Source organism: Corvus hawaiiensis, chromosome 28, assembly GCF_020740725.1.
Source record: "Corvus hawaiiensis isolate bCorHaw1 chromosome 28, bCorHaw1.pri.cur, whole genome shotgun sequence".
NCBI classification, from domain to species: Eukaryota; Metazoa; Chordata; class Aves; order Passeriformes; family Corvidae; genus Corvus; species Corvus hawaiiensis.
The window spans coordinates 3,069,290-3,094,657 of record NC_063240.1 but is presented as its reverse complement, the minus strand read 5'-3'; the positions used below and the strand labels follow the sequence as shown (position 1 = coordinate 3,094,657).

At 57.7% G+C, this 25,368-nt stretch overlaps 1 protein-coding gene across 10 annotated transcripts in view; it reads left to right on the top strand.

Moving 5' to 3' along the window:
* The first annotated feature begins 10,161 nt into the window (after nt 1–10,161).
* Nucleotides 10,162–25,368, top strand: part of TCF3 (transcription factor 3) — an 82,739-nt gene continuing 67,532 nt past the window's right edge. For 8 of the 10 annotated variants that reach the window (XM_048288029.1, XM_048288037.1, XM_048288034.1 and 5 more), the window contains exons 1-3: nt 10,163–10,251; nt 12,412–12,513; nt 19,504–19,576. In XM_048288029.1, the coding sequence (XP_048143986.1) occupies nt 12,439–12,513; nt 19,504–19,576 (148 nt within the window). In that variant the 5' untranslated portion in view covers nt 10,163–10,251; nt 12,412–12,438. Of the gene's footprint in view, nt 10,252–12,411; nt 12,514–19,503; nt 19,577–25,368 lie in introns of all 10 variants that reach the window. The other 2 variants (XM_048288036.1, XM_048288035.1) reach the window with 1 other exon arrangement.

Here is a 25,368-nt window from a genome sequence, read left to right as displayed (position 1 = left end):
ACCCCGCGAACACGCACTGAGGGTTTCCTGCCCGTGGGCGGATTCTATCTTGGGCTGCAGCCGCCGGGGGACCCCACCTGGGGCCGGGGATGCCGCGTTTCCTCCTCCTCCACACCATTCCCAGGGCGCTCTCATCACCCCAGCTCATTTCTTTCTCGATTTTAAGGCCGTTTTCCAAGCCCCCCGGGCAGGATCGAACTCCCCAAGGATCCCCGAGGATCCCCTGTGCCTGTGTGGGATGATACCCCACTGCCGAGGGAATATGGAGCAGAAGGACCTGCTCCTCACCTGGCTCACCCAGGGTGCAATTTCTGCACAACCAGATCATCTGAACGTGACAGTTTGGGGGCCACTCTCTCTCCTGAGCCCTGCAAGAGTGCTCAGGGCTGGGGCACAATCCCCAGAGGTCCCAGCAGCAGCCTGCAGATGAAGGGGTGAGGGATGATTGTGGTGGGTGTGACGAGGGTGAGCAGCACCCTGGTGGCCCTGGGGGGTGGCTGTGGGAGGTGACCATGAGAGGTGACCACAGGAAGGGGCCAGAGGGATTTTGTCACCAGCGAAGCAGCGCTGCCATGGAGTGCTTTTGCAGTTTTCAACACTCTGCACAAAACACGGGGGTTGCACTCAGAATTCCCCTGTGACCTTCCCAAGGAGCTGCCCCGAGGCTCTCTGACGTGGGCTTGAGGAGTTTCCATTCCAGCTCTGCTCAGGCTGGGGCTGGGCCCCTCCTACGGGTCCCAAATGAGGATTCCAGGCCTGTCCCCCCAGGGCCTCCCCCAGCGCTGCTGTGTCCCCTCCATCCCATGGCTGCTCCACAGGGACGTGGCCCTGCCTGGCAGGTGCCTGTGGACGGTCAGTGGCCATCCTGGTGTCCTCTCCTGTGCCAGCTGCAAATGGGGCTGGGGGCTGTGCAAACCCCTGGGCAGTTCACACCAGGGTTGTCCCCTGGCAGCCCTGGGGCCCTGGGGACACACACACAGCCCTGGGGACACCCACAGCCCTGGGGACACCCACAGCCCTGGGGACACACACACAGCCCTGGGGACACACACACAGCCCTGGGGGACACACACAGCCCTGGGGACACACCCACAGCCCTGGGGGACACACACACAGCCCTGGGGACACACTCACAGCCCTGGGGGACACACACAGCCCTGGGGACACTCACAGCCCTGGGGACACACTCACAGCCCTGGGGGACACACACACAGCCCTGGGGACACACTCACAGCCCTGGGGGACACACACACAGCCTTGGGGGACACACACACAGCCCTGGGGGACACACACACAGCCTTGGGGGACACACACACAGCCCTGGCCGTGCACAGCCATCAGTCACACCCAGCCAGGGGCAGGGCCCGATGGAGGGGGGTCCTCCCCGGAATGCCGGTGACAGGGACCCCCGGGGTGGTGGCAGCAGGGGAGCAGAGCCACCGATGTCCCGGGGCCACGCTGTGCCCAAAGGAAGAGAGGAAGAAGAGGGTCCCTGGTGCCTCCTGGCAGGGAGGACAGTGAGGATGACAACGCTCTCGGCATCACTTCTGTCCCCACGGCTGGAAGGAGCAAAAATAGGTTGGAGGAAGGGATCCATCGCTGTCACCACTGTCCCTCAAATGCCCTGTGGGGCAGCCCCAGCAGGCAGGGATGAACCGGGATCTGTCCCCAGACTGTCCCCTGGGGGATGGTGACTGTCACAACTCAGCTGGCAGGGTCGGGACAGCGGCGGGGGCTGCTGGTCACAAATGGGACCCGAAGGGAGGACAGCAAGCAAAGCCAAGGATGCTCCCAGGGAGCTGCTGGTGGCACATGTCACCCTTTGGTGCAGGAAGTGTCCCTGCGGGTGCCAGAGGGTGTCCCAGCTGTGCAGGGGTGGCCAGGAAGGAGGGGGCACCCTCGGAGGGGCCCAAAGCAGCCCAGCCAAGCCCAAAAGTCGCCCCCGCTGGGAGCCCATCCCGGGAGCTGCTCCCCACCGCAGGGGCTGGGAGGGAGCTGGGGACAAAGTCGCTGTAATGTGAGAGATGGGCGGGATTTAAACAGAGGAGAAAAAAAAAAAAAAAAAGAACGACTTTTGAGGCCTTTCTTCTCTCTCGCTGTTGTTGTTGTTATCCATAAATAATAATTAAACCACCATTTCCAGCCCAGGCCACTTGTTTTAAATTTCCTGGCTAAAGTGATGTAACAGCTGTGCGTGATGCAACGCCATGTGGAATGCATCATCCAGGAAACCAGAAAAAAATCGCCTTTCTGGCCAAGCGCTCGGCACAGCTCCTGCCCCCGGCCCCCGGCGCGGGGGTCCCGCAGCCCCCACGTCTGGGCTGGACACCCCGAAGTCCCCGTGGGACCCGGCTCTGGGTGCAAGGGGAGGACACAAGGGAGAGGCAGCTCCTGCTCCGAGGCTGCTGAGCTCCAGGTCAGTTCTAATTAAAAACTTTACAAATCAAGAACTGGCGTTTTGCTGAGGACAAACAAACCTGCACAAGCCCGACACGTACCCCGGAGCAGAGGGGAGGGGCTGGTGGGCTTGTCCTGGCAGTTTGTCCCATTTCCTCCCACTCCTCCCCCCAGTTTTGCCCTGCCCTGGGACCTCTCCGCAAATGGCCAGGGGAGCCAAAAGCTGCTGGTGGCTTCAGTGCCACCCCTGTGTGCCCCCACCACTGCGGGAGGGGTGTGGGGGCTCCCTGGATCAACCCCCTCCACCTGGCAGGGTTTAACTCTCCCTCGGCTTCCCGCTGCTACAGGGAAGAATAAACTCTCCGGGATGCCCGTGCCCATCCCTCTGCCCCATCCACCTGTGCCCGGTGCCACTGACTTACCTTTGGAATGGGGCTGCCCAGAAGGGGCAGAGAAAGGGAAGAAAAAGAAGAGAAAGGGAAAGGTAAAGAGAGAAGGGAAAAAAAACCCAAACAAACAAACAAAAAGAAAATCAAAAACCCACCCAAGGTCACAGTGGGAAATCAGAAGTCAGAGCTGAGGCATTTCGGCAGCCGGGGCTGGAATGTCTGACTCACACTGTGACTAAATGCAAATATGAACTCAAACCTGCTCCTTAAAGTCCTCGGGATCCAGCGAGGAGCCCCGAGCCCCCACAGGCCCCTTGCCAGTGGCCCAGCCCGGCCGGATGCTGGCCACGTCTCGGTGGCTCCAGGACGGGCACCTGCAGCGAGCGATGCTCCGCACGTCCCGCTCGGATTCACCTCCCTGAGCTGGGATGAGAGGGAGCCTGGGGCGGGATGGGGCTGCCAGACCCCGGCTCTGGGTGGGACGTGCTCACCTGTTTGTGCCCCTTGCTGTGCCCATGCCCAGGGGACCTCCTGGGGCTGTCCTGGTGTTTAGGGCAGGGGGGCTCAGTGCAGCTCCGGCCTCACCGGGTGGTCCTGGCCCATCCGTCCCCTCTGGACCAGGCATCAGGTCATGGCTGTGGGTGGCTGTCACAGTGTCCCCAGTCAGTAACAGAAGGGAAAAGGGTCTGGGTACCTGGAAGGGGCAGCGCCGTGCCCAGGGAATCACAGGGTGGAAACCCAGCCCAGCTCAAAGGAAATTCCAGGGAAATGGGGACTTTTCCCCAGTATATATATAATTTTTTTTTTTTACAGCCCATTTTGTTGCCCAGCACTGACTTGTACTTTATTCATTTCCAGTTTTGTAAGAGCAGGTGGGAGGCTCTGAGGGCAGTGGCAGGTGTCCCACAGCCCCCACTGGGGACAGAGCCTCCCCCACCCATTTCCACTGTACGGAGGTTGGACCAGCCCAGCATTTCCAAGCTCTCCTGGCCAAGGACTGCAGCAAGCCTTCCCCAGACCCTCATGAACCACTGGAACGTGCCATGGGGACATTGACAGGCCGGTGTGGGGGTTCAGAGGTAGAACAAGCTGCCCCAAAGCTGCCTTTGAACAATCCATCCCTCCATCCCTCCCTCCATCCCTCTCTCCATCCATCCCTCCATCCATCCCTCCATCCATCCCTCCATCCCTCCATCCATCCCTCCATCCATCCATCCCTCCATCCCTCCCTCCCTCCCTCCCTCCCTCCATCCCTCCATCCCTCCTTCCATCCCTCCCTCCATCCCTCCCTCCATCCCTCCCTCCATCCCTCCCTCCATCCCTCCATCCATCCCTCCATCCCTCCCTCCATCCCTCCCTCCATCCCTCCCTCCATCCCTCCTTCCATCCCTCCATCCATCCCTCCATCCATCCCTCCATCCCTCCCTCCATCCCTCCATCCCTCCTTCCATCCCTCCTTCCATCCCTCCCTCCATCCCTCCCTCCATCCCTCCATCCCTCCTTCCATCCCTCCTTCCATCCCTCCTTCCATCCCTCCTTCCATCCCTCCTTCCATCCCTCCTTCCATCCATCCATCCATCCATCCATCCATCCATCCATCCATCCCTCCCTCCATCCCTCCATCCCTCCCTCCCTCCCTCCATCCCTCCATCCATCCATCCATCCCTCCCTCCACCCCTCCAGCTTCAGGTCTCAGCCTTTCCTTTTGCACCGGCAGCCCCGAAGACACAAATGGGCCCTGCCCCTCCTCGGTGATCTCAGTGACCTTGGCTGGTTTTTGGCTCTGGGAATGGGGTCAGGACACCTCATTCAGCCCCCCTGGGTCAGGCAGGTTCTGCCTCAGGCCTTGTTCAGGGCTCCCCTGCGCAGGGATGGTGGTGTGGGCTCACACCCAACGGAGCCTACAAAGGTCTCCAAGGGTTCCACATGAGCAGAGTGTGGCCTTGATGTCATCACACAGAGGGGAAACTGAGGCACAGAGACCGGGGACAGAGATAAAAACCCAGCCAGAGGAAGTGCTCCTCTTCCAGGGGACATCACAGAGTCATGGGATAGTTTGGGTTGGAAGGACCTCAAAGCCCATCCAGTGCCACCCCTGCCATGGGCAGGGACACCTCCCACTGTCTCAGGCTGCTCCAAGCCCCAATGTCCAGCCTGGCCTTGGCCACTGCCAGGGATCCAGGGGCAGCCCCAGCTGCTCTGGGCAGCAGAGCTGAGGATGACACCCTGTGAGGATGACCTGCCTGTGGGGGAAGCTCTCCACGCCTTCCTTTGCACAGTGCTTCCTTTGCAGCCTCCACTACGCTTTTCTCCCTTGGCATCGCCACTTCTGAGCATTGCAAGAGTCACTGTGAAGCTGCTTCATTTAAGCCACGGCTCCCAGCACCTGGACACAACCTCGGCATTATTTTCTTATTTATCAGTTGTTTGTTATCAGCACAACCAATTGTGAAGAGGGTGAAAAGTGCTATCCCCATCCCAAAGGTTTGGGGGATGGAAACAATGAGAACTTGAGATGTTCTTGGGAGAATCTTGATGGTTCTTGATGGTTCTTGGGTTCCTGTGCAGGGCCAGGAGCTGGGCTCTGATGATCCTTGTGGGTCCCTTCCCACTCAGGAGGTCCCAGGGTTCTGGGGTTCTACGTTGCCCATGCTGTGTTTTATGCCCCTACCCCACCTCACAAGGTGCCCAGGGGATGTTGAGGTTGCCCCTGAGCCTGAGGCTCCAGCACCTCTTCAGGTGGGGAACGTCACTGGAGCCCCTCTGGTGTCACCTCTGGGTGGATGTGTCTGCACAGCATCCTCGTGGTGACCCGTGGTGCATCCCCCATCCCCTCTGCTTCCTCCTGCCCTACCAAAATAGCCTGAAATGGGAAACTGAGGGGGCCACGCTAAGAACTGGAAGGGGGAACTTCTCAGCTTCCAAAAAAAACCCCACGATGTCAGAGGAGTTTGAAGCCCTCCTGGTTCCCCATGAGCAGGCCTGGGGACACACTTTTTGCCATGATGCTGGCACCCACCAGGAAGGAGGCATTATTAATCATAGAGTAATTAATTATAGGCTGCAGAGCTGGGTGGGGAGAAACCTGAGGAGGTTCAACAAGGGCGAGTGTAGGGTCCTGCACCCGGGGAGGGATAACCCCAAGTGCCAGCACAGGCTGGGGGTGACCCACTGGAGAGCAGCTCTGCAGAGAAGGACCTGGGGGTCCTGGTGGATGACGAGCTGTCCCTGAGCCAGCAGCGTGTCCTGGGGCCAGGGGGGACAATGGGACCCTGGGGGGCATCGGGAAGAGTGGCCGGCGGGGCAGGGAGCAATGCTGCCCCTCTACTCGGCCGTAGTGAGGCACATCGGGGGTGCTGTGTCCAGTTCTGGGACAAGAAGGACAAGGAGCTACTGGAGAGGGTCCAGCAGAGGCCCCAAAGATGATTTGGGGTCTGGAGCATCTCTGTGATGAGGAGAGACCGTGGGAGCTGGGCCTGGTTAGTCCAGAGAAGACAGAGGGGATCTCACCAATCCATACAAGTATCTCCGAGGGGTGGCAGAGGATGGAGCCAGACTCTGTTCAGTGGTGGCCAGCAACAGGACAAGGAGCAGTGGCCATAAACCAAACCACCAGAAGTCCCACCCCAACATAAGGAAGAACTTCTATCCATGAGCATGGCAGAGCCCTGGAACAGGCTGCACAAAGAGACTGTGGAGTCTCTGTCCAAGAGAGGGAGACTCCAAAACCCACCTGGACATGTTCCTGTGTCACCTGCTCTGGGTGACCCTGCCTTGGCAGGGAGTTGAACTGGATGATCTCCAGAGGTCCCCTCTAACCCCAACCATTCTGTGAAATGCAAATTCTATTTTCAACATAGACCAAGTGACCAAAACAGCTCGGAGCAGGAAAATCTCCTCACCGCTTTCATCCCACGCTGTCCTGGCCATGGATGCCTGTGGAAAACCAGCGAGGCTCATGCCAGCTCCTGCCCATCCCATCCCACCTCTCCATCACTTGGCTTTGCCCAGCCACCAGCAGCGGGAGAGCAAAGCTCGGAGGTTTAATTACAATTGCTGACAGGGAAATTATGGCCACACACGCAAAATTAGAACATAATTGTGTTAGGGAAATGTTTCATCTTCTCCCTGTCATCCCCAGGAGCGGAAGGCGGAGGGGGAGCAGCAGGAGAGGGAAGACGTTGGCAGGAGGCCTCACAGTGGAGGAGTGGCTGGGCTCAGGGTGCTGGGGGTGACTCCAGTCCCAAGGGCCACTGGGCACAGAGAAAATGCAGCAGCAAGTGGTGAATGGCTCCTCTTCACAGAGCAGCAGCAACGAGGCAACACTCGCCTTCCTTCACCCAGAGCTGCAGAGGGACTGGGGACAAGGCATGGAGGGCCAGGACCCAGGGAATGGCTTCCCAGTGCCAGAGGGCAGGGCTGGATGGGATCTTGGGAAGGAATTGTTCCCTGGGAGGGTGGGCAGGCCCTGGCACAGGGTGCCCAGAGTAGCTGGGGCTGCCCCTGGATCCCTGGCAGTGCCCAAGGCCAGGCTGGACATTGGGGCTTGGAGCAGCCTGGGACAGTGGGAGGTGTCCCTGCCCATGGCATGAGGATGGAACAAGATGAAGTTTAAGGTCCCTCCCAAACCAAACTGTTCCATGATTTTATGATTCCATGTGCCTCGGACCAGCACCTCTCTGCCAGCCCACAGCCCCATCCTCACTGAATTGGGGCAGGGGCCATCCTCACCCCTGGGATGATCCATCCTGATGACAGGAGATGACTTTGCTCAGTGACCCCATCTAAATGTGGGCAATTCTTTCCACTTTAAAAAAAAGGAAAATAAAAGCCAAATGGCCCAAAGCTGCAGGTGACAGCTGGCCCCGCTGCAGAAGGGTCAGGCACAGGGAAAGCCAACCCAGCTTTGCTGACCGATGAGCTTGGAGCTGCCTGGGCAGGGCAGGAGAAGCAGCTTTTGCCAGGGAGAACAGCCCAGCTCCTCCATGATCCCTGTGTTGGATCCAGGGTGGATTCAGGGAGATGAGGTGCACCCCTGCCCACACCTGCTGCACCAATGTGTTTGTACCTCTGCTCCTGCACCTCCTGAACCAAGTGTAACTGGGCAAAGCACCATCTCTCCACCCCCACTCCCAGCTCCTCTAAAAACCCACTGGAGAAGAGGTGGGGGAAGCTCCCAGGATCCCAGGGAATGATACAAACTCCCTAACCCCAAAGAGCCAAGCAGACAAATGTTCCACGGTCCTGTTGGCACCTGCCAGCTGCTTCTGAGTGCTGGCACTGGCTGCAATGGCAAAGTGGGCGGGGAAATGGGCAGGGAGGTGTGGAAGTCTATGGGATCCCACATGGACACTGGGATCGAGGGCACTTGGTGACACAGAGCTGGGTGGTGGGGTCATATGCTGGAGAGAAGGGATGGGGAACCACAGGGACCTGGACAGGCTGGAGAGGTGGAATTGTGCCAAACTCATGAAGTTCAACAAGTCCAAGTGCAAGGTCCTGTACAGGGATCACAGCAATCCCAAGCAAAAGTACAGGCTGGACACAGAACGGATCAGGAGCAGCCCTGGGGAGAAAGACTTGGGGGTGTTGGTGGGTGAGAGGCTCAACCTGCCCCGGCCATGGGCACTGACCCCAGAAACCCCCCCTGTGCTGGGCTGAGCCCCAGCGTGGGCAGCAGGGGAGGGGGGATTCTGCCCCTCTGCCCCGCTCAGCTGAGACCCCACCTGCAGAGCTGCCCCTGCCCTGGGGAACAACATCAGGAGCACGGGGAGCTGCTGGAGCCACTCCAGAGGAGCCCACGGAGATGCCCCAAGGGCTGGAGCCCCTCTGCTCTGGAGCCAGGCTGGGAGAGCTGCGGGTGCTCACCTGGAGAGGAGAAGGCTCCAGGGAGAGCTCCGAGCCCCTTGCAGAGCCTAAAGGGGCTCCAGGAGAGCTGCAGAGGGACTGGGGACAAGGCATGGAGGGCCAGGACCCAGGGAATGGCTTCCCAGTGCCAGAGGGCAGGGCTGGATGGGATCTTGGGAAGGAATCGTTCCCTGGGAGGGTGGGCAGGCCCTGGCACAGGGTGCCCAGAGCAGCTGGGGCTGCCCCTGGATCCCTGGCAGTGCCCAAGGCCAGGCTGGACATTGGGGCTTGGAGCAGCCTGGGACAGTGGAAGGTGTCCCTGCCCATGGTCAGAGGTGGAACTTTGAGGCCCCTCCTCACCCAACCCGCTCCGAGGTGACTCCAGGATGTCACATACGGACTCTCCATCCCAGCCCCGCTGCACTGCAGGGTCCATCCGGGGCCGGGTCGCAACCGCGCAGGCCCGTCCAGGCCTCAGCGCTCCCGGGTGACCCCAGAACCCACAGCGGGGCTGCCCCGGCCCCACCTGCCCCGGGGCCGGCGCTGTGCCGAGGGGCCGCGCCAGCCCCAGCGCCGCGGAAGGTGCCCCGGGGGCCTCCCGGGGGGGCGGCGCGGCCGGGCTGCGGCCGTCACGCAGGTCCCGCCGGGCCCCTCCGGCCCCTCGGCGAGGCACCCGGGGGGCGGCGGCTGCCAAGCAGCAGCTGCCGGGCGGAGGCTCCTGCGGCGGGACCCTCGGGGACCCCGGCCCTGCCCACCCTGCCCCGCCAGGGGCCCCGTCGGCGGCGCGGGGGGAGCTGCGGGCGGCGACGACAACCAGCGGCCGCCCCCGGTCCCCGCCGCCCCGCCCCCGCGCTCGGTGGGCGGGGACCGCGGCAATCCGCGCTGTGGTTGGCCGCATCACCTGCCAATCAGACCAGCAGAGCCTTTCCATTGGTCAGAGCCCCCCTGTCTTATCAGTCCATCTCGTGGAGCTCCCGTGTCGTCACCGTCGCTGCACCGCAGGCAAACGTCCCCCTCCGCTAGGAAACATAGTCCCCACCACGGCGGTGCCCCCGCCGCGCCGCCGCGGCCCCATCCCGCCGCCCCCGGTGCGGCCACGCGTGTGCCGGTGCCCCGGGGCGCGCGCGGGGCGGCATCATCCCCCCCGCTCCCCGCCGCTCGTACGGGCAGCGGATGGATACGGCGGGGGCGGGGCGTGCGGCAGCGGGTTGGGCGGGCGTGCGGGGGGAGGCGGCAGAGGCGGGCGCGGGGGGGTTTGCGGGGGGGAGACGCCGTCGCTGCCGCCGCCGCGGGGGGAACCATGCGGGGGCCGCGGGGCGGGCGGCAGGGACAGCGGCGGGAGGCGGAGCGGCGGCGGCTGCGGCGGCCCCGGCGGCGGCAGCAGCAGCGTTAGGGCCCGGCCCGGCGCGGGGCGGGGCCGCGGGGCGGTCCGGGGCGCACGCGCCGCCCGGTGCGGGGCGATCGCGCCGCTTCGCTACATTGTATCCGCCGGCGGCGGAGAACAATAGGCGCCGCCGCCGCCCCCGGGCCTGGGCGCCGCGGCCGCCCCCGCCCCCGCCGCGACCCCCGCCACCCTTCATGCGCTTCCCCTGCCCCGGGCGCGCCGGGCCTGGAACAGGTAAAAAAAAAAAAAAAAATATATATATATATATAAAAATAGTAAAATAATAACCGAGCCAACCCGGCCGCGCCGCCCCGGGGCTGCGCGGAGCGGGGGTCCCGGCGCTGCGGGCGCGGGGGGTACCGGAGCTGGGGGTGCCGGTGTGGCGGGCTCGGAGCGCGGCCCCCTCGCTCGGTGCGCCCGCGGCTGCGGGCGCGGAGCGGGACGGGACGGGCTCGGCGCTATTGTCCCCTCGGCAAAGTTTGCCGGGGCCGGGGAAAGGGGGGGCGGCAGCGGCGGGGCGGGCTCGGGGGGCGTGTGGGGCGGCTGCAAGGGGGTGCGCGGGTCCCCGCCGGGGAGGGGGGCCCGCGCTCGGTCCTGCTGCGAACTTCAGCCGAGCGCAGCCCGCCGGCCACCCCCGGCCCGCCGCAGCCCCCCCGGGGGTCCCTGAGCCCCTTCCCGGCTCGGGGGGCTGCGGGAGCCGCGGGACCCAGCGCGGGGGTGGCTGCTTCGGCTTCGCCCCGCGGCTGGAAGGGGGCCCGTGGGGGCCGCTTCGCCCCCCTGCGCTCTCCGGTCCGGTCCGGGCGGGGGCTGGGGGCTGCCCGCCGGGACCCCGTCCCTACGGCGCGGGGGTCGCGGGTGGGGGGCAGCGAACAGCTTCACCCCCACTCCCGGCCCGCGCCTGTCCCGGGGCCGCCGAGCCTTTGTCCGGGCCGGGGAGGGACCCCGGGGGCACGGGGACATCTGGGAGGGGGACCCGGCCCAGCGCCCCGGCCCCGCGGGCTGCTTTGGGTCAGAAAGTGTGCGCGGAATAAATAAAAATAACCCCCCCCCCAGCCTGGCTTTGGGGTGGCCACGGGTTTTGTTCACGTTGTCCCCGGGTGCCTCGGGGGTGCAGGGTTTGGAAGGGCTGGGAAGTGATGTGCCCCCCTCCCTCCTTCCACGGGTTCTCCGGGGTTTCTTCTCCCCCAGCCACACTTGAGGCATCGGGGCAGAAGGTTGGGAAAGTGGCTTTAAAAACACTGACCAGATGCACTGATGACACTTTGAAAAAGGCTTTTCAAAGAAAATGAAAAGAAGGGGGGAAAAAAAAAAAAAAAGAAAATTCCCTGGCTGTTTTTTATAGTGGTGAAGGCTTTTTACACGCTGGGCTGATTTCAGCCTTTTTTTATGAAACTTCATTGAAATGTAGTGGCTGAGCCTACAAACACTTTGGATCATGTGGAGTTTTCTTTTTTTTTTACTTTTTTTTTTTTAACCTTATGATTAATGAGTTAAATTTATTGGCCAGCTGCCCTTTGTAACCATGAATGAGTTCCTTAAAAAAAAAAAAAGGCTGAAAAAAAAAAAAGGAATCTTTTATCTCATCCCAGGCCTCTCTTCTTCCCTCCCAAAGAAATATTTTTCTATCATAGCAAGCTGGCCAAAAAGATCAATCTCCCTTTTGAAAAAAAATAATCTGCAAAATTAGGAAGAATAATATTTACCTATCTTGCAAGGTTGCCTGGAGGGCTTTATTTTTGCAAAAACACTCCGAAAACAAAATTTTTTTGTTTCCAGTCCCTTTTGGGAGTGGAGAGGTTCAGTTCTCACTGAGCACAGCCTGGCTGGGCATCCCCAAACACAGCCCCTGAAAAAGCAGCTGCAGGTGCTCGGCGACCCGAAGGAAAGAGCTGTAACATCAGACTTTTTATTTTTTTTTCACTTTTTTTTTTTTTTTAAACAAAACTCAGCAAGGACAAGAGAGCCTCCTGCGGGGAGCAAGCGTGGGGGAAGGCGAGGGGGCGAGCCGAGCCAGACAAGCGCCTGAGTGATAACTTGCCTGAACCCTTTGATAAATGAGTTGACTCTTTTTTTTTTTTTCCCTTTTTTTTTTTTTCCCCCTTTCCCCCCCTTCATTCGCCACACGCCAGGAACAGAATTGGCCCGAACTAGTGGAATTGGCAGCAAAAAACTAACATACAAGTGTGTCTGGTCAATGGAGCGCTTGTTCCTGCCACTGGGTGCTGTGTGAGGACTCCGACTGTGCTCTGGCCCCGGAGTTGGACGCTGCAGACGCGCTCAGGGTTTTTCTTTTCTCGCCTCTCCGCTCTGTCTTTTTCAAACATTCATCAATGGGGTGGGTAGTTTGCTGTAGTCATTAAAATATCTCTCTCCCCTCCCCCTCGCTTTCTCCAGGACTGCCACTGTTGAGTCTGTGGGAATATGAATCAGCAGCAGCAGAGAATGGCTGCAGTTGGGACAGACAAAGAGCTCAGTGACCTGCTGGACTTCAGTATGGTGAGCGAGCGCGGCCGGGGGGCTGCGCAGCCCCGGGGCTGGGAGCTGCACAGGGGAGGAAATGTGAGCCCGTAAATTGGACATGATGGGTTTCAGATGTGCCGTGTTTGTGTGTGTGCACATGTGCTGCAACTTGTTTATTTTCAAGTTAAAGCAAAGCCTCTGCCCCTCCTCTCCCCCTCTTCCCCTCAGACGTGTGTTGTTCCCTCGCAGGGAGGACAGAGAGGTTTCTTTTCTGGATGGGAAATTTTGGGGGAATTAACAGAGTTGTGTATTCTCTGTTTAAATGCTCGCTGGGCGACTGTTTCTGCAGCCATGCAGAGATGTAACTTCAGTAGCTGATTAATCAAGCTTTTTTCCTCTCCCTCGATCCAGACTATTAAACTTTTGCTCCCACAGGTTATTTTGTCACAGTTTGAAACGTGTCCAAGCTCTCCAGCACATTATTTTTGCAGGAGTTGGACACTTGTGCTCCCCATGCTCTGCTCTTCTGTATCCTGGAAACCTTGAACTGCATTTAGGAGCTGTTTATTTTCAAAGAAACAGGACCTAAGAGTTCCCCCCGAAAGGGTGTGCACAGCTCGGAGGGAGGAGAAGTCCCTTTAGTCACAGCAGAGCGGGGTTAGTCCCTGGCACATCCCACCGTGGCACTGCCAGCGGTGCCGCCTCTCCTTGGCAGGTGACTCATGGAGGGCAGAGCTGGTGTTCAAAGGCAAATAACTGTCTGTGGGGTTCCTCTGTTGTGTGCTGCACCCTCATGGCCCTCGGAGCGTGTGTCTTGCTGTCGAGATAAGCAAACGTGCTGCAGAGATAGAAACAACAGCTCCAGCAGGGGGAATGGCCGTGAGAGTCACCCCAGCCCGGGTCACCCAGCCCACATCACCCTGCTGGGCTGATGTTCCTGCCCCTTGGAGGAGAAGGGACAAAAAGTGGTGGCAGGGCAGAGCTAGGGTCACCTGCTGTCCTGGTGGCTGTGGCACCTGTGGGTGTGCTGAGGCTCATCTGCTTTTCTGCCTCCACACGCTGAGGTTCAGCCCTGGGAAATAAACCTTTGCTGCAGCTGGGGGTTGTACCTGTCCTGGCAGGGCTCTGTGCTGCAGAGGGGCACGGGGGAGGGAGGTCTCTCAGCCCCCCCGAGCAGCTCTCCTGCAGGAGAGGCCCAGTTCTCCCAGTTTCAGACTTCTCTTGGGAGGCTGGTTCCATTACATTGCTGGTGATGGGCCTTTCCAGTAGAACGCGTTACAGTGGGTACAGGGACTGCAGTGGTGGTATCCCTGTAAAACCTCGAATCTGCTCAGGGCTTGCTGTGGTTATTTGTCCCTCTCAGAGGTCCTGCAGGTTGGCAGGAGCCCTGGGGCTTTCCATCAACTGCACTTTGGGTCAGTAACCCAGAATCTGCTCCCTGATGGTGGCTGCAGCAGCTCCCGCTTCGTTTTTTCTCCTCCTTGGGAAAAAAAAAAATCAAATCCCACTCCCCATTTAGAGCTTTGAAAAACCCCCAAGGCCTTCTTTTCCAATTTAACCACCCATCCTCATTTGCATGCCTAGAGCTGTATTCCCTGCAGGAGTCCTGACCTGGTCACTCTGTACACAAATGTTTCTGTCCCTGGAGGTGAATCCACACCAGAAAGGTTCAATTTGGGTTCGGATTCAATGCTTTTCCACTGGTATGATTCTGGGAAGGACCAGAACTCATCCTGTGCTCCTCCAAGGCTGGTGTAGAGGTGCTGGGGGTAGCTGCTCACAGCATCAGGGCCTGCAAATGTCATTTGCCAGCAAATGACTCGAGGACGTTCCCTCCAGCATCCGCTGGCCGATGGGCTCCGGCGCAGCCTGGACCGGAGCCAGCTCTGTTTCACAAACCCTCATCCCCGCACACCCATCTCCTCGCTGTGCATAAAGGGAATATTAACATCTCGAGGATGAGGAGCTGAAATGGAAAAGCTTCCTAGACAGGAGATGGGTCTGTTGAGGAGGCGCTCCGTGGCTTGCTCTCCCTGTGTCCTTGGGATACAGGATTTTTGACCACAAAGCTTGCTCTTTCAAGTGTATTTATATTTTTCTTTGAATAAACAGGAGTGGAGCATTGGTTCAGTAATCCTCTCCAGGAGAGTAGAGGGGAGGGAAAAGTAGAGATACTCAGAGCAGCTGGAAGCATTTGCTTCAGATCAGTGTTTTGATTCTTTTTTTCTAGGGAAAATGTGTTCAGCCCCAGCAGTCTGTGGTCCAGTCCTGCACTGGGTTTTGCTGTGCGGGGAAGGAATTTTAAGGCCCTAAGGGGATGGCATGGCCTGCCATGAGTTCCTGGGGTCAGTCAGTGACAGAGTTGTGCGAGATGCTGCAAACTGGGCCTGCAGTCCTGAAAGAAGAGACTCATCTCATCCCCTCTTTAGTAAATAAATCCATTGGGTAGATGTTGAGCTCCAAAGCACTCACCAAAAGCTTTGTGCCACTGTAATTTGCCAAAAAGGGCAGAAATCGAAGGAATCTGTAAGTGAGCAGGAGTCATAGGAAAGGCCCAGTGATGCTTTGGGGTGTGCATGGCAGCACACTTACCTCTACCCCCAAATAAATTGCCTTTTCTAATTGCCCCAAAGTGCAGGTAATTTGTAAGCTTGCCTTCACCACTGCTGCCTGGCAGCAGGCCCAGCTGGGCTGGCAGATCTGGAGAGGAGCTTTCGAGAAAGCATCCTGCCTGTAGACCCGAGTGGGCAGTTCAACCTATTGATTAGGCTGGGCTTTGGTGGCTGCCAGGCTTTGCAGCTCAGCCTGATGGGCACAGGCTGTGTATGGGGGGAGCTGCCCTTGGCCTGTGCTGTCGGGAGATGCTCAGTCACAAGAACCTGGATATGAGGAAAAGGTTCTTCCCCCCGAGGCTGCTGGGCACTGCCCAGGCTCCCCAGGGAATGGGCCCGGCCCCGAGGCTGCCAGAGCTGCAGGAGTGTTTGGACAGCGCTCTCAGGGATGCCCAGGCTGGGGTTGTTGGGCTGTCTGTGTGGGGTTGGATCAATGATCCCTGAGGGTCCCCTCCAGCTCAGGATATTCCAGGATTCTCAGACATTTTGTGGTTACTCGTTACCCCAGGCAGTGTCTCGCCTGTGCCAGTGTTGGTGTGCAGTGGGAAGGTGCCACACGGGTGTCCTGGCTGGGCTGAGCTGCTCTGAGGGACAGGGACACCCTGGGCAGGGGACAGGGGAGTGGAGCAGCCCCGGGTGTGTCGGTGCCGCCGAGTGCCAGCCGAGCCGGGAGCGGGCGCGTGCCAGTGCCAGCCGGGGCTCTGGCAGGAGCGAGGTGCTGTTAACAGCCATGATTATTAGCAGAGTATTAACCATATGCTGCGGGGAGCTGCCTGGCAGAGGGGCTTTCTGGCTCGCCGCAGGGTGGGCAGGGGCTTGAGCAGTCACACGGGACCTGCTGCTCCCGCTGCGCCGCGGCCCCAGCCCCGGATCCGGGGGTGGGAGCCGAACTGCTGGCAGCAGGCAGGGCTGGAGCAGCTCCTGCTGCTCTGCTGGAGGATGCTGAAGCCGTGCCCTGCTCCGGCCAAGGCCCAGCGCCTGCATTTCCGTGATAAAACTCTGAGTTTTGCTCAGAGCGAAGCAGTTGTAGAGTTTAAAGTTTGACTTCACACCGCAGTGGGCGTTTGGGGCTGTAGTCAGGAAGGTCTGTCTTAAGTGAGCATGTATAAAATGTCCTGCTGGCAATGTATTTTGAGTCAAATTCCCTCTTCTCCCCGAATTAACAGCTGGATAGTTTCCATGCTGCAAAGTAAGATTTCAGGTTTGGAGTTCAGGCCTGAGGTTGGTTCAGCCTGGAGTTCATCAGGTGGGAGAGGGGAGAGAGTGAGCACTGATTTCATTTGAGAAGCGATGCACTTCTAGATGTGCACAATCAATGAAATGCTGCTTGACGTTCCCTGTTCCTGGCAAATTCTCTTTCTTCCTTAGGAGTTTGCTGTATGAAGTGTGGGGTCTCTTGGCTATAACCTCCTCAGGGGAGCATGCAGGCGTTTGAGTTTTCCCGTGCTCTGGATTTGCCTCTTTTACCCTGGGAGAAACAGAGGGAGAATAAATTCTTTGGGAGGGGTGGAAATCGAGCTAGGAGGGAATGCAGAAGTCGTCAGCTCTCAGGGAGGCTGGAGGTAGGACTTGAAAAACCAAATACAGCGATTTAAGGTGGGGGATTTTACATAACCGTTTAAATCTACATTATTCAAATCTAACAAAGGCCAAGTAATGACCCAATTACAACCCTTGAGAGCTCATGCCTGGGTCCCTCCTCAATGCCTGGGTCCCTCGGTAGGTGCCAGCTCCGGTTCATCTCCTCCCTCCCCCCAGTTTATTTTTAAAGCAGCATTTAAAAGCAGAAAGGAAATTTGCAGTGGGTGGATGAACTTTGCCTGTGAGCGACACACGCCAGCGAAGGCACTTCACGTATGACTTGTGCCAGGCTCCTCGGGGCAGCCTCAGCCCACACCTCAGTGGAAAAAGAGGCTGGGAGCAAGAAAAAAGCCCAGAACACCTCCTGGGGTTGGCAAGTCATAAGTGTGGAGGGGTAACCCGGGGTTCCCCCCCTCTCCATCACCCTTCTTTGACAGCATGAGGTTGTGTCAGGGCTGGGCATGGATGTCAGGGAAAGGTTCTTCCCCCCGAGGCTGCTGGGCACTGCCCAGGCTCCCCAGGGAATGGGCCCGGCCCCGAGGCTGCCAGAGCTGCAGGAGCGTTTGGACAGCGCTCTCAGGGATGCCCAGGCTGGGGTTGTTGGGGTGTCTGTGCAGGGCCAGGGGCTGCACTGATGATCCCTGAGGGTCCCCTCCAGCTCAGGATATTCCAGGATTCTGTGCTTTAGCATCCCCACTTGCCCTGCTGCAGGAAGGGGTCCATGACTCCTAAATCCCCTGGGGAGGGAGAGCAGGAAGGTGTTGCATCAGCCTTGAAATCTCTCTCCAAGCAGGTGGAGGAGGGGAGGGGTTCCCGGGGCTGAGAGGGGTGTGGGGGTGTTTTGGGGGTGCTGGGCATCGCTGCCCTGGGGGGGACACTCCTCCTGTTCTGCAGAAGCAGAAGGTGCTGGGTGCACAATGGAACAAGGCTGTTCATTTTCTCCACTCATGTTTGCTGCTCAAACCTTGGGTTTTTCAGCCTCAGCAAGTGCTGAGCAGAAACGCTCCTGAAAAGAGCCGGCAGTGCGGTTGTTTTAATTTTTTGTTTGTTTTTTGTGTGTGTGTGTGTGTGTGCTCCCTGCCGGTCTGTTCATGGTGCATCCCTTCCCCCCTGCTCACACACACAGACCTGCCCCTTGGGAGTTTAATCTTAATCTCCTTCCCCACCTGAACAAGAGGGAGTGAGCAGGGGCAGGGTGGGATCAGCCACCTCAGTTCCAATTTCAGCACTTCTGGAGACGTTTGCAGAACCCCCCCTGGCCTGCAGCGGTGCAGAGGAGCGGGAGCTGCAATCTTTGGGGTTTGTTTGTATTTTCTAGCCCAACTTCCTGAGGAAACAAAGCTCATCCGATGGTGGGGCTGCTGGGCCACCCCAAACACCTTGGGAGCCCCTGGGGTGAGCAGCAGCCTCGAGGCACATGCCAGGGGGCTGTGGGCAGGCAGGTGAGGGCAGGTGTGTGCAGGCAGCTGGGGTGAGCACTAAACACTGTTCACACCTTCATTTAAATCCGTGTATAAAACATCTACACCCCGCGCACGCACGTACGCCATCCCAAATTTGTGCTCTTTATGAATGGCACTTGGTTCCTTAACTGCTCTCTTTGCATCTCTACCACATTTAACTGGTTTTTGTTGTTGTTTTGTTTTTTTTTTCCCTCCCCAGCATTTGTGAAAACAAAGCTGGGCAGACAGTTCTGTACAAAGGAATGTTTCTGACCACGGCCAGACATCAGCTATGTCAGGGCATGAAACGCTGCCTTTCTGTAGGCTCTTGTGCCATTACATTGTTTAATCTTCAAAGCATTAAACTTTTAAGTTACTCAGACATTACAAAGCTAAAAATAATAAAAATTCAAATGACTTGGTGGTGAAAGTATCTTGAGTAGAAAAAGGATATTAAAATGTTAATTCACTGAGCGTTTTCCCACCAGTTGTTTTATTGGCTGGAGCTCCATTTGTGTGGAGGAGAATTAGTTTTCTTTTCTGCTGCACGCAGGTGCATGTAAATTATTAAATAGCAGCCTCTGAAACTCTCCCAACTTTTATTAAAAATATTTATACAGGTTAGGTGACGAGGTGTGCAGTATTTTTGAGGAAGCTCCTGGCAGGAGAGGCTCAGTTGTGATAATGAAGCTGCAGCGACAGAGCAAACAAGTCCCCAGAGCGACCGATTCTGTGAAATACATTAATTTTTTAAATCATGAGTAACTGCCTTTGCCCTTGGAGCAGCTTCTCCCCCCAGGCCCCAGGGCTGTGTCAGGTCCTGGTGCTGCTGCAGCCCCCAAAGCAGCGGGGTGGGAGCTGCTCCATGAGGCTGGGGGTCATCCCCAAGCCCTCCCTGCCCGTGCCAGCTGGACACACGGGCAGCCCTTGTCCTGCCCAGGCCCTGCACGTGGCTGGAGGTGTGGGATGGGACCAGGACTCCTGTGGGAGCTGGGAGAGCGAGGGATAAAAGGAGCTTTGCTGTCATTATCCTGCTGGCTGTTTATGAATGGAGTCGGCCTTTCCCCAGGGCTCACCTGTAGCTGGGGTGAGCAATTTGGGGATGAAACTGTTGGTTTGGACCGCAGCAGGGATGTTCCTTGGCTGGTTTCCAGCTGCCCTGAGGAGCCAGGGGCTGTGCAGGTGGGGATGTGTGTGTCAGAGCAGGGCTGTGCCTCCCTCCCGCCCCTCCTGCGTGATGGAGCAGGGACACCAGGAAAGTTTTTTGCATCAATAAAGGGCTGCTCTCCCCCTCCCCTCCCCCAGTGTGACCCCTTTGCAGCAGCACAGTAAAACCAACACACTGAAATCTCTTTTCTCTTCCCTTCTCTCTCATCTCCTTGTTTTTCTAGATGTTTCCCTTGCCAGTGGCTAATGGAAAAAACAGACCCACGACCCTTGCGAGCACTCAGTTTGGAGGATCAGGTACTGTCATCTTTTTTTTTCCCCCTTATACCATAATGTTTCTTGTAATAAATCTATGTTTGGTTCCAGAGACGCCACAGCAGAGGGGGTTCTGTTCTTTGGTGATGTGTTTTTCTGGTGGTGCTCTGCTGCTGTTTCTCTGCGTGGTTTCTGTGTTGCTCCACGTGTCTCTGGGTGGGCAAAGCTGCTCTTGCTGATCTGGCTCCCATTAAGAAGTTGCTGCCTGAGCTGGAGGTTGTTGTCCCACTGCTCCAGGAGCCTGGGAGCAGACAGGGCTGTTCTCTAAGCTGCTTAGATGTGTCTGCACTGCCCTGGAAGACTTCTGCTGTTCCCCTCTGAAGAGGGGTGGTGGTGGCTTGTTCCTGGTGCAGTTTAGGGGTGTGCTCCATGCAGCTCCTCCAGCAGCTCCCTGCTGTTGGATGGGATCTCAGCATTCCCAAAGGGATCTGCAAAGCCCTCCAGGGTGCCAAGAGGGGACCACGGATGCTGACATCCGAGGCCTTTGGGAGCAGGGTGGTGGGGAGGAGTGGGCTGGAGATGTGGCTGCAGTTGGAGACTGAAAATGTGCTGGTTGGTTTGAGGCTCAGGTGGAAAATTCCTGGGCAGTGCTGTGCCAGGATTGGAATGCCCAGGGAAGCTGCTCTGTGCAGGGCTTGCACAGCACCTGGCGTGAGGGAAGTTCAGCTCATCTGCCCTTCTTGCTGAACACTTTGTGAATGGTTCAAACTCGACCTTCCCTACCCTGGGCTGGCTCCAGCTGTGCAGGGAAACTCCTGGCTGTGCTGTGACACTGGGAGGCATCCCAGAGACTGGGCTGGGATTTCTGGAGAGCAGCTTTGATGCCCCAGTGGGGCACTGGGGAAGCTGCAGCAGCGGGATGGGCAGTCTGCCCTGCCCTGCTCCTGCCCTCTGGACCAGGGAAACGTGATGCTCTCAGACTGAGCTGTTCAGCTGCATGTCAGGATGGTTTGGAGCAAACACTTTTGCAGGGAGGGAAGCTGTTGAGTGGGCGCTGGAGGAAACTGGAGGGGAGAAAACGTTCGGGTTAACCCAGATGGAAGCTGATCTCTGCAGAGAGTGTTCCTTGTGCTGTTAAAATAATCCACAAAAGACGTGCTACACGCTGGGGAGAGAGGAGCAGTGCAGGAGCTCCCATTAATCCATTTCCTGCTCAGAGCCTGCCTTGGCTGCCGGGTCCGTGGTGCTGGCCAGGAGCAGGGGCTGGAGCGGGGCCCTGCGGCTCAGCCGGACCCCCCTGCGGCCCACACGACACCGAATCTTTGATTCTTCCCCCAGCCCTTCTTTTCTTTCGGGTGAGTGAAAGGTAACATTGACACCACCCTTCCTCTGGGCTGCTGCTCTCTGAGCCTGACTGGGAGCAGTTCATGAAAACAGAGCACTGGTGTTATACAGCTGCACTGAGGGACCTTGCACAACCCCTGCTGTCCCAGCCTCGGACGCTGCAGAGGCTCCCTCATCCTGCCATGGCCATCCTGGCTTGGGAATGCAGCTCAGGGCTGGGTGTGGGGCAGGAGCTTTGCTCCAGCAGCACAGTTATCCCTTGGTCATCCCTTTGGCCTCACCTGGAGATCAGGGGACAAATTTCATCTGAGACTCAGCTTTGGGACTTCTCCCTGCTCCTGAATCTTTGGCTTTTTGCTGGAGGGGTGGATAACTGCAGTAAGACATCAGCGAGCTGTGCCATGCACAGGGCTGTGCTCTGCCTGCTAGAAGGATGCAGGGTGTCTAAACAAGGTCCTAGAACATGGCAAGGGGTTGTTCTCACAGTTTGTTGGTGTTGGTTTAGCTTTATTCACTGACTGACAGCAGGGTGCAATCAGGTACTAGTTAGAATTGTAGTCATGGAGCGCTTTGGGTTGGAAGGGACCTTAAAGTTCATCTTTTTCCACCCCCTGCCATGGGCAGGGACACCTTCCACTATCCCAGGGTGCTCCAAACCCCGGCCAGCCTGGCCTTGGTCATCCCCCAAGGTAGTTCAACCCCCAGGGTTGTTCATCCCCCAAGACAGAGGCAGCCATCCATCTCAAACTTTGGTTTGAAGTGGAACCATCATTAACCCTGATGTGGTCAGAGGGTGGAGAGCAGATGGTCCTTGGATTTGGGGATCTGGACTTGCTGGGGGAGCGGAGCACCTCACAGCCACACCATAACCTGCACCTGGAGGTGGTCACCCTAAATCTTGCCACGCAGGAAGGCCTGGGCATCATCTTTAATGTGCCACGTGTGTTCCAAGCACTTCTCAGTCCGGGGCCTGGACCAGCACTGAAGGCAGTGCAGCATTTCCCCTCTGCCTGCAAAGGAGAAGCAAACCCTGATTTGTCTGAGTCGTAGCTCGGTGCTGTGCACCACAGTGCCAGGATCTCTTTATTTGGGCTTCTTGTGGCCACCTCAGGATAACAAACTGCTCTTGTCTCGTGTGCCAGAAATATTGGTGTTCTATCCTTCTGTCCACCCAGGATGGGAACCCGTCCCTGGGGTTGGACATGGGAATTCGTGATCCCCCTCTTCCCATCTCCTTGTGGAAATACTGGGGCAGTGTGCAGCTTTTATTCTTCTTCCCCTCCAGAGGAGCTGTTACCTCCGGGCTCTTTCCTCCCCAGGGAAATGAGGAGGCTAGGAGGGAAGGGAGCAAAGCACTGACTGATCAGTCCAGGCCAAAATGAGATTCTTGCTTCCAAAGTCCAGCTGGCAAATAAAGGAGCAGAGCCATTTGAAACAGGGAATCCCAGTGGTAAAATTGCCCCAAATTCAAATCCTTTTCAAATTCAAAATTTCTGTACCCAGAAGTGTTGTGAACCACTGGCACAGGCTGCCCAGGGCAGTGATGGAATCACAATCCCTGGAAGCGTTCAGAGCAGGTGTTAATGTGGCACTTGAGGACCTGCTTTAGTGGTGAACATGGTGCTGGGCTGACAGTTGGACTTGAACATCTCAAAGATCTTTTCCAACCTTAGCAATTTCATGATTCTAATAACTGCCCTGGCCAAGCTGTGGCCTCTTTACCACGGGAACCCCTTTTTCTCCCCGAGGCCAGAAAAATTCAAAGTGTTCATGCAAACCCTCCAGCGTTGAGATCCCTTTGCTTTCCTCTTTGCCTCCTGCTTTTATTTTAAGCCCTGCCACCGTTTCCCTCATTTCTGTCCTCAAATGCTCCGGGGAGGAACTGGCTTCGCTCCCCCGCTGCATGGACAATCCAGCACCTCCGCTTTGCCTTTTCTTGGCAAGGAGAGACCCAACAATTGCCACAAGGATGGAGCTGACGTCACCCAGGCCGTGGCTGCAGCATTTATAGCACATATAGGTCACCGCGGGAAGTTGGTCTTCCTGGGGCAGGGAGCTGCAACCAGTGTTTTCCAGCATGGGCTGTTTGCTGCCAGGGTGTTATTTTAGCCAGGGTGCTCAGCCCGTGCCTGTGGTCCTGCTCCTCAGAGGGTTTCACCATCCCCTCCCCAAAAAGTGTTTTGTTACTTGCAGCAGCAAAACATCTCGAAGCGCGTCCCCCGTCGTATCACAGTTCACAAATGACTAATCTGAGCTGCAGCAAGCTCCCTCCCAGCGCCTCACCGAGCCCTGCCTCGAGCAGGAAACCACTGGGGCTGAATTTCACATGGAAATGACCATTTTAATTGACATCAAGGCAGTGGGAGTGGCCGCAGGCAGCAGAGTTGTGCTGTGGCCTCGTGGCTGCTGAGTTTTCTGCAGGCTTGGTGCGTGCCGGCTGCACCTTTGCTCCAGCAAAGGGGTTTGGGCTCCGCAGAGCAGGGAGATAAACCCAAGGCACGTGGCAGTGCGAGGTGAAACATCTCCTGGAGCAGCGCACGAGCAGCACTTCCACCTGTGGGTAATGCGGAGGGTGTGCAGCCATCTCCCTTCCCATCCCGAATGGTGTGGGGTGCCAGGACTGCGTCCTGTTGGGACGGGAGCCCAGGGGTCTCCTGCTGACAAATTATTCTGCTCTCAACAAGGAAAACCTCTGCTAATGTTTTTCCTTGTTCTCCCCTTTAAAATAAGCGAATTCAGCACTAAGTGCCTTTTCCTTCTTTGTGCCGGAGTGGGTTGGACTCTTTGCTTGGGCTCTCGGGTGGGTTGGGAAGGGTGAGTCCCCTCCTGGCCCGTCGTGCTGTGGTTCCCACCCCCAAAATTCGTTGGATGCTTCCTTGCTGGTGAGCTGAGGCTCCCTGTGAGGGAATTGCTTTGATCGGGGGAAGTTCATCAAGTCCATTTGAAGCTGGTGAAGGAGGGAGTTTTTCAAAGGGTTACAAGCTGGTGCATGTAACAAATTTTAAGTTATAGTCTGGTGAACAAAGCAAATGGATTCTCCCTGGAGGGAGGCGAGCCCGGATCCCCTTTGAAACCCGCTTTAAACAACGCACAAACGTGGATACCTGTGGCAACAGCACTGAGAGTCATAAATTCTCTGGAAGCTGGGGTTGTCTCTTTAATTGGTGCTGTGGGGGAGCTGTTTGAAGGTTTAATTATTTTGAGTGCGCAGGCAGCCTGGGGTTGGGAAGCTCTGAGCGGGATGGGCACGGTCTGGAGCAGCAGGATGGTGCTGGGCTCCCCTCTGCCCCTGGAGCCGGGTGGTTTGCAGGGACACCACGGCTGCAGGGCTGGGAAGAGCCAAGCGCAGCGTTTGTGTCACTGTGCTGTCAGCAGTCGAGTCCCAGGCTGCAGAAACCCATTTGCAACTGTTCTCTGTAGTGAGGAAAGCAGGAGCTTTTATTAGCAAGGCTGTATCACGTTTTCCTACTCACTGCCTCGAGTTCCCACATGTTTTGCTTATGCTGAAGTGGGAGTGCTGGGCTCCGCTTGCTATTTTGATGGATGATGAAAGGCAGACATGAGGTGTGCAATATGGGGCTTGGTATTTAGAACTGGCACTTGCTGTTCGAGTTTGGGATCCGGGCTGTGTGTTGTTGTGGCGTGCCCCTGCAAACTGTCACCAAGCAGGCCAAACACAGAGCCACCACGACAGAAAAAGGCAAAGCAGAAGAATTCGCTTGCCAGCCCATTGGTGTGACCATTTGTTTCACAGTAAATGTTGCTGTTTAGCCATTATCAAAGGAAGCCAAAGGAGAGCTGGGGGTGCTCACCTGGAGAGGAGAAGGCTCCAGGGAGAGCTCCGAGCCCCTTGCAGGGCCTAAAGGGGCTCCAGGAGAGCTGCAGAGGGACTGGGGACAAGGCATGGAGGGACAGGACCCAGGGAATGGCTTCCCAGTGCCAGAGGGCAGGGCTGGATGGGATCTTGGGAAGGAATTGTTCCCTGGGAGGGTGGGCAGGCCCTGGCACAGGGTGCCCAGAGCAGCTGGGGCTGCCCCTGGATCCCTGGCAGTGCCCAAGGCCAGGCTGGACATTGGGGCTTGGAGCAGCCTGGGACAGTGGGAGGTGTCCCTGCCCATGGCAGGTGTTTGGAAGGAGATGAGCTTTAAGGTCCCTTCCAACCCAAAACCTATTCTGGGATCCTGTGAAGAGCCTTGCCATGGCCAGGTCCAGCTTGCAGAGCTGTGAGGTCTCAAGTACAGTCCCTGCACCCCCTGCTCTCCACTGCTCTGCAGCCTCTCCACCGCTGCTGCTGGCAGAGCCCGCTCCGGGGTGCAGGAGGATGCTCCAGGAGTGGCAGGGACACGCCCGTGTGCTGCAGAGCCTGGACACTCTCACTGAGGTTCATCTCCTCCGTGCCAGTCGGGCTTTCTGCTTTGCTTCTGTCTTTGCCCTTGGGAAGCTCCTGTTCTCCTTCCCCTCCCCATCCTGCTCCCAGTTTTTCCCATGGG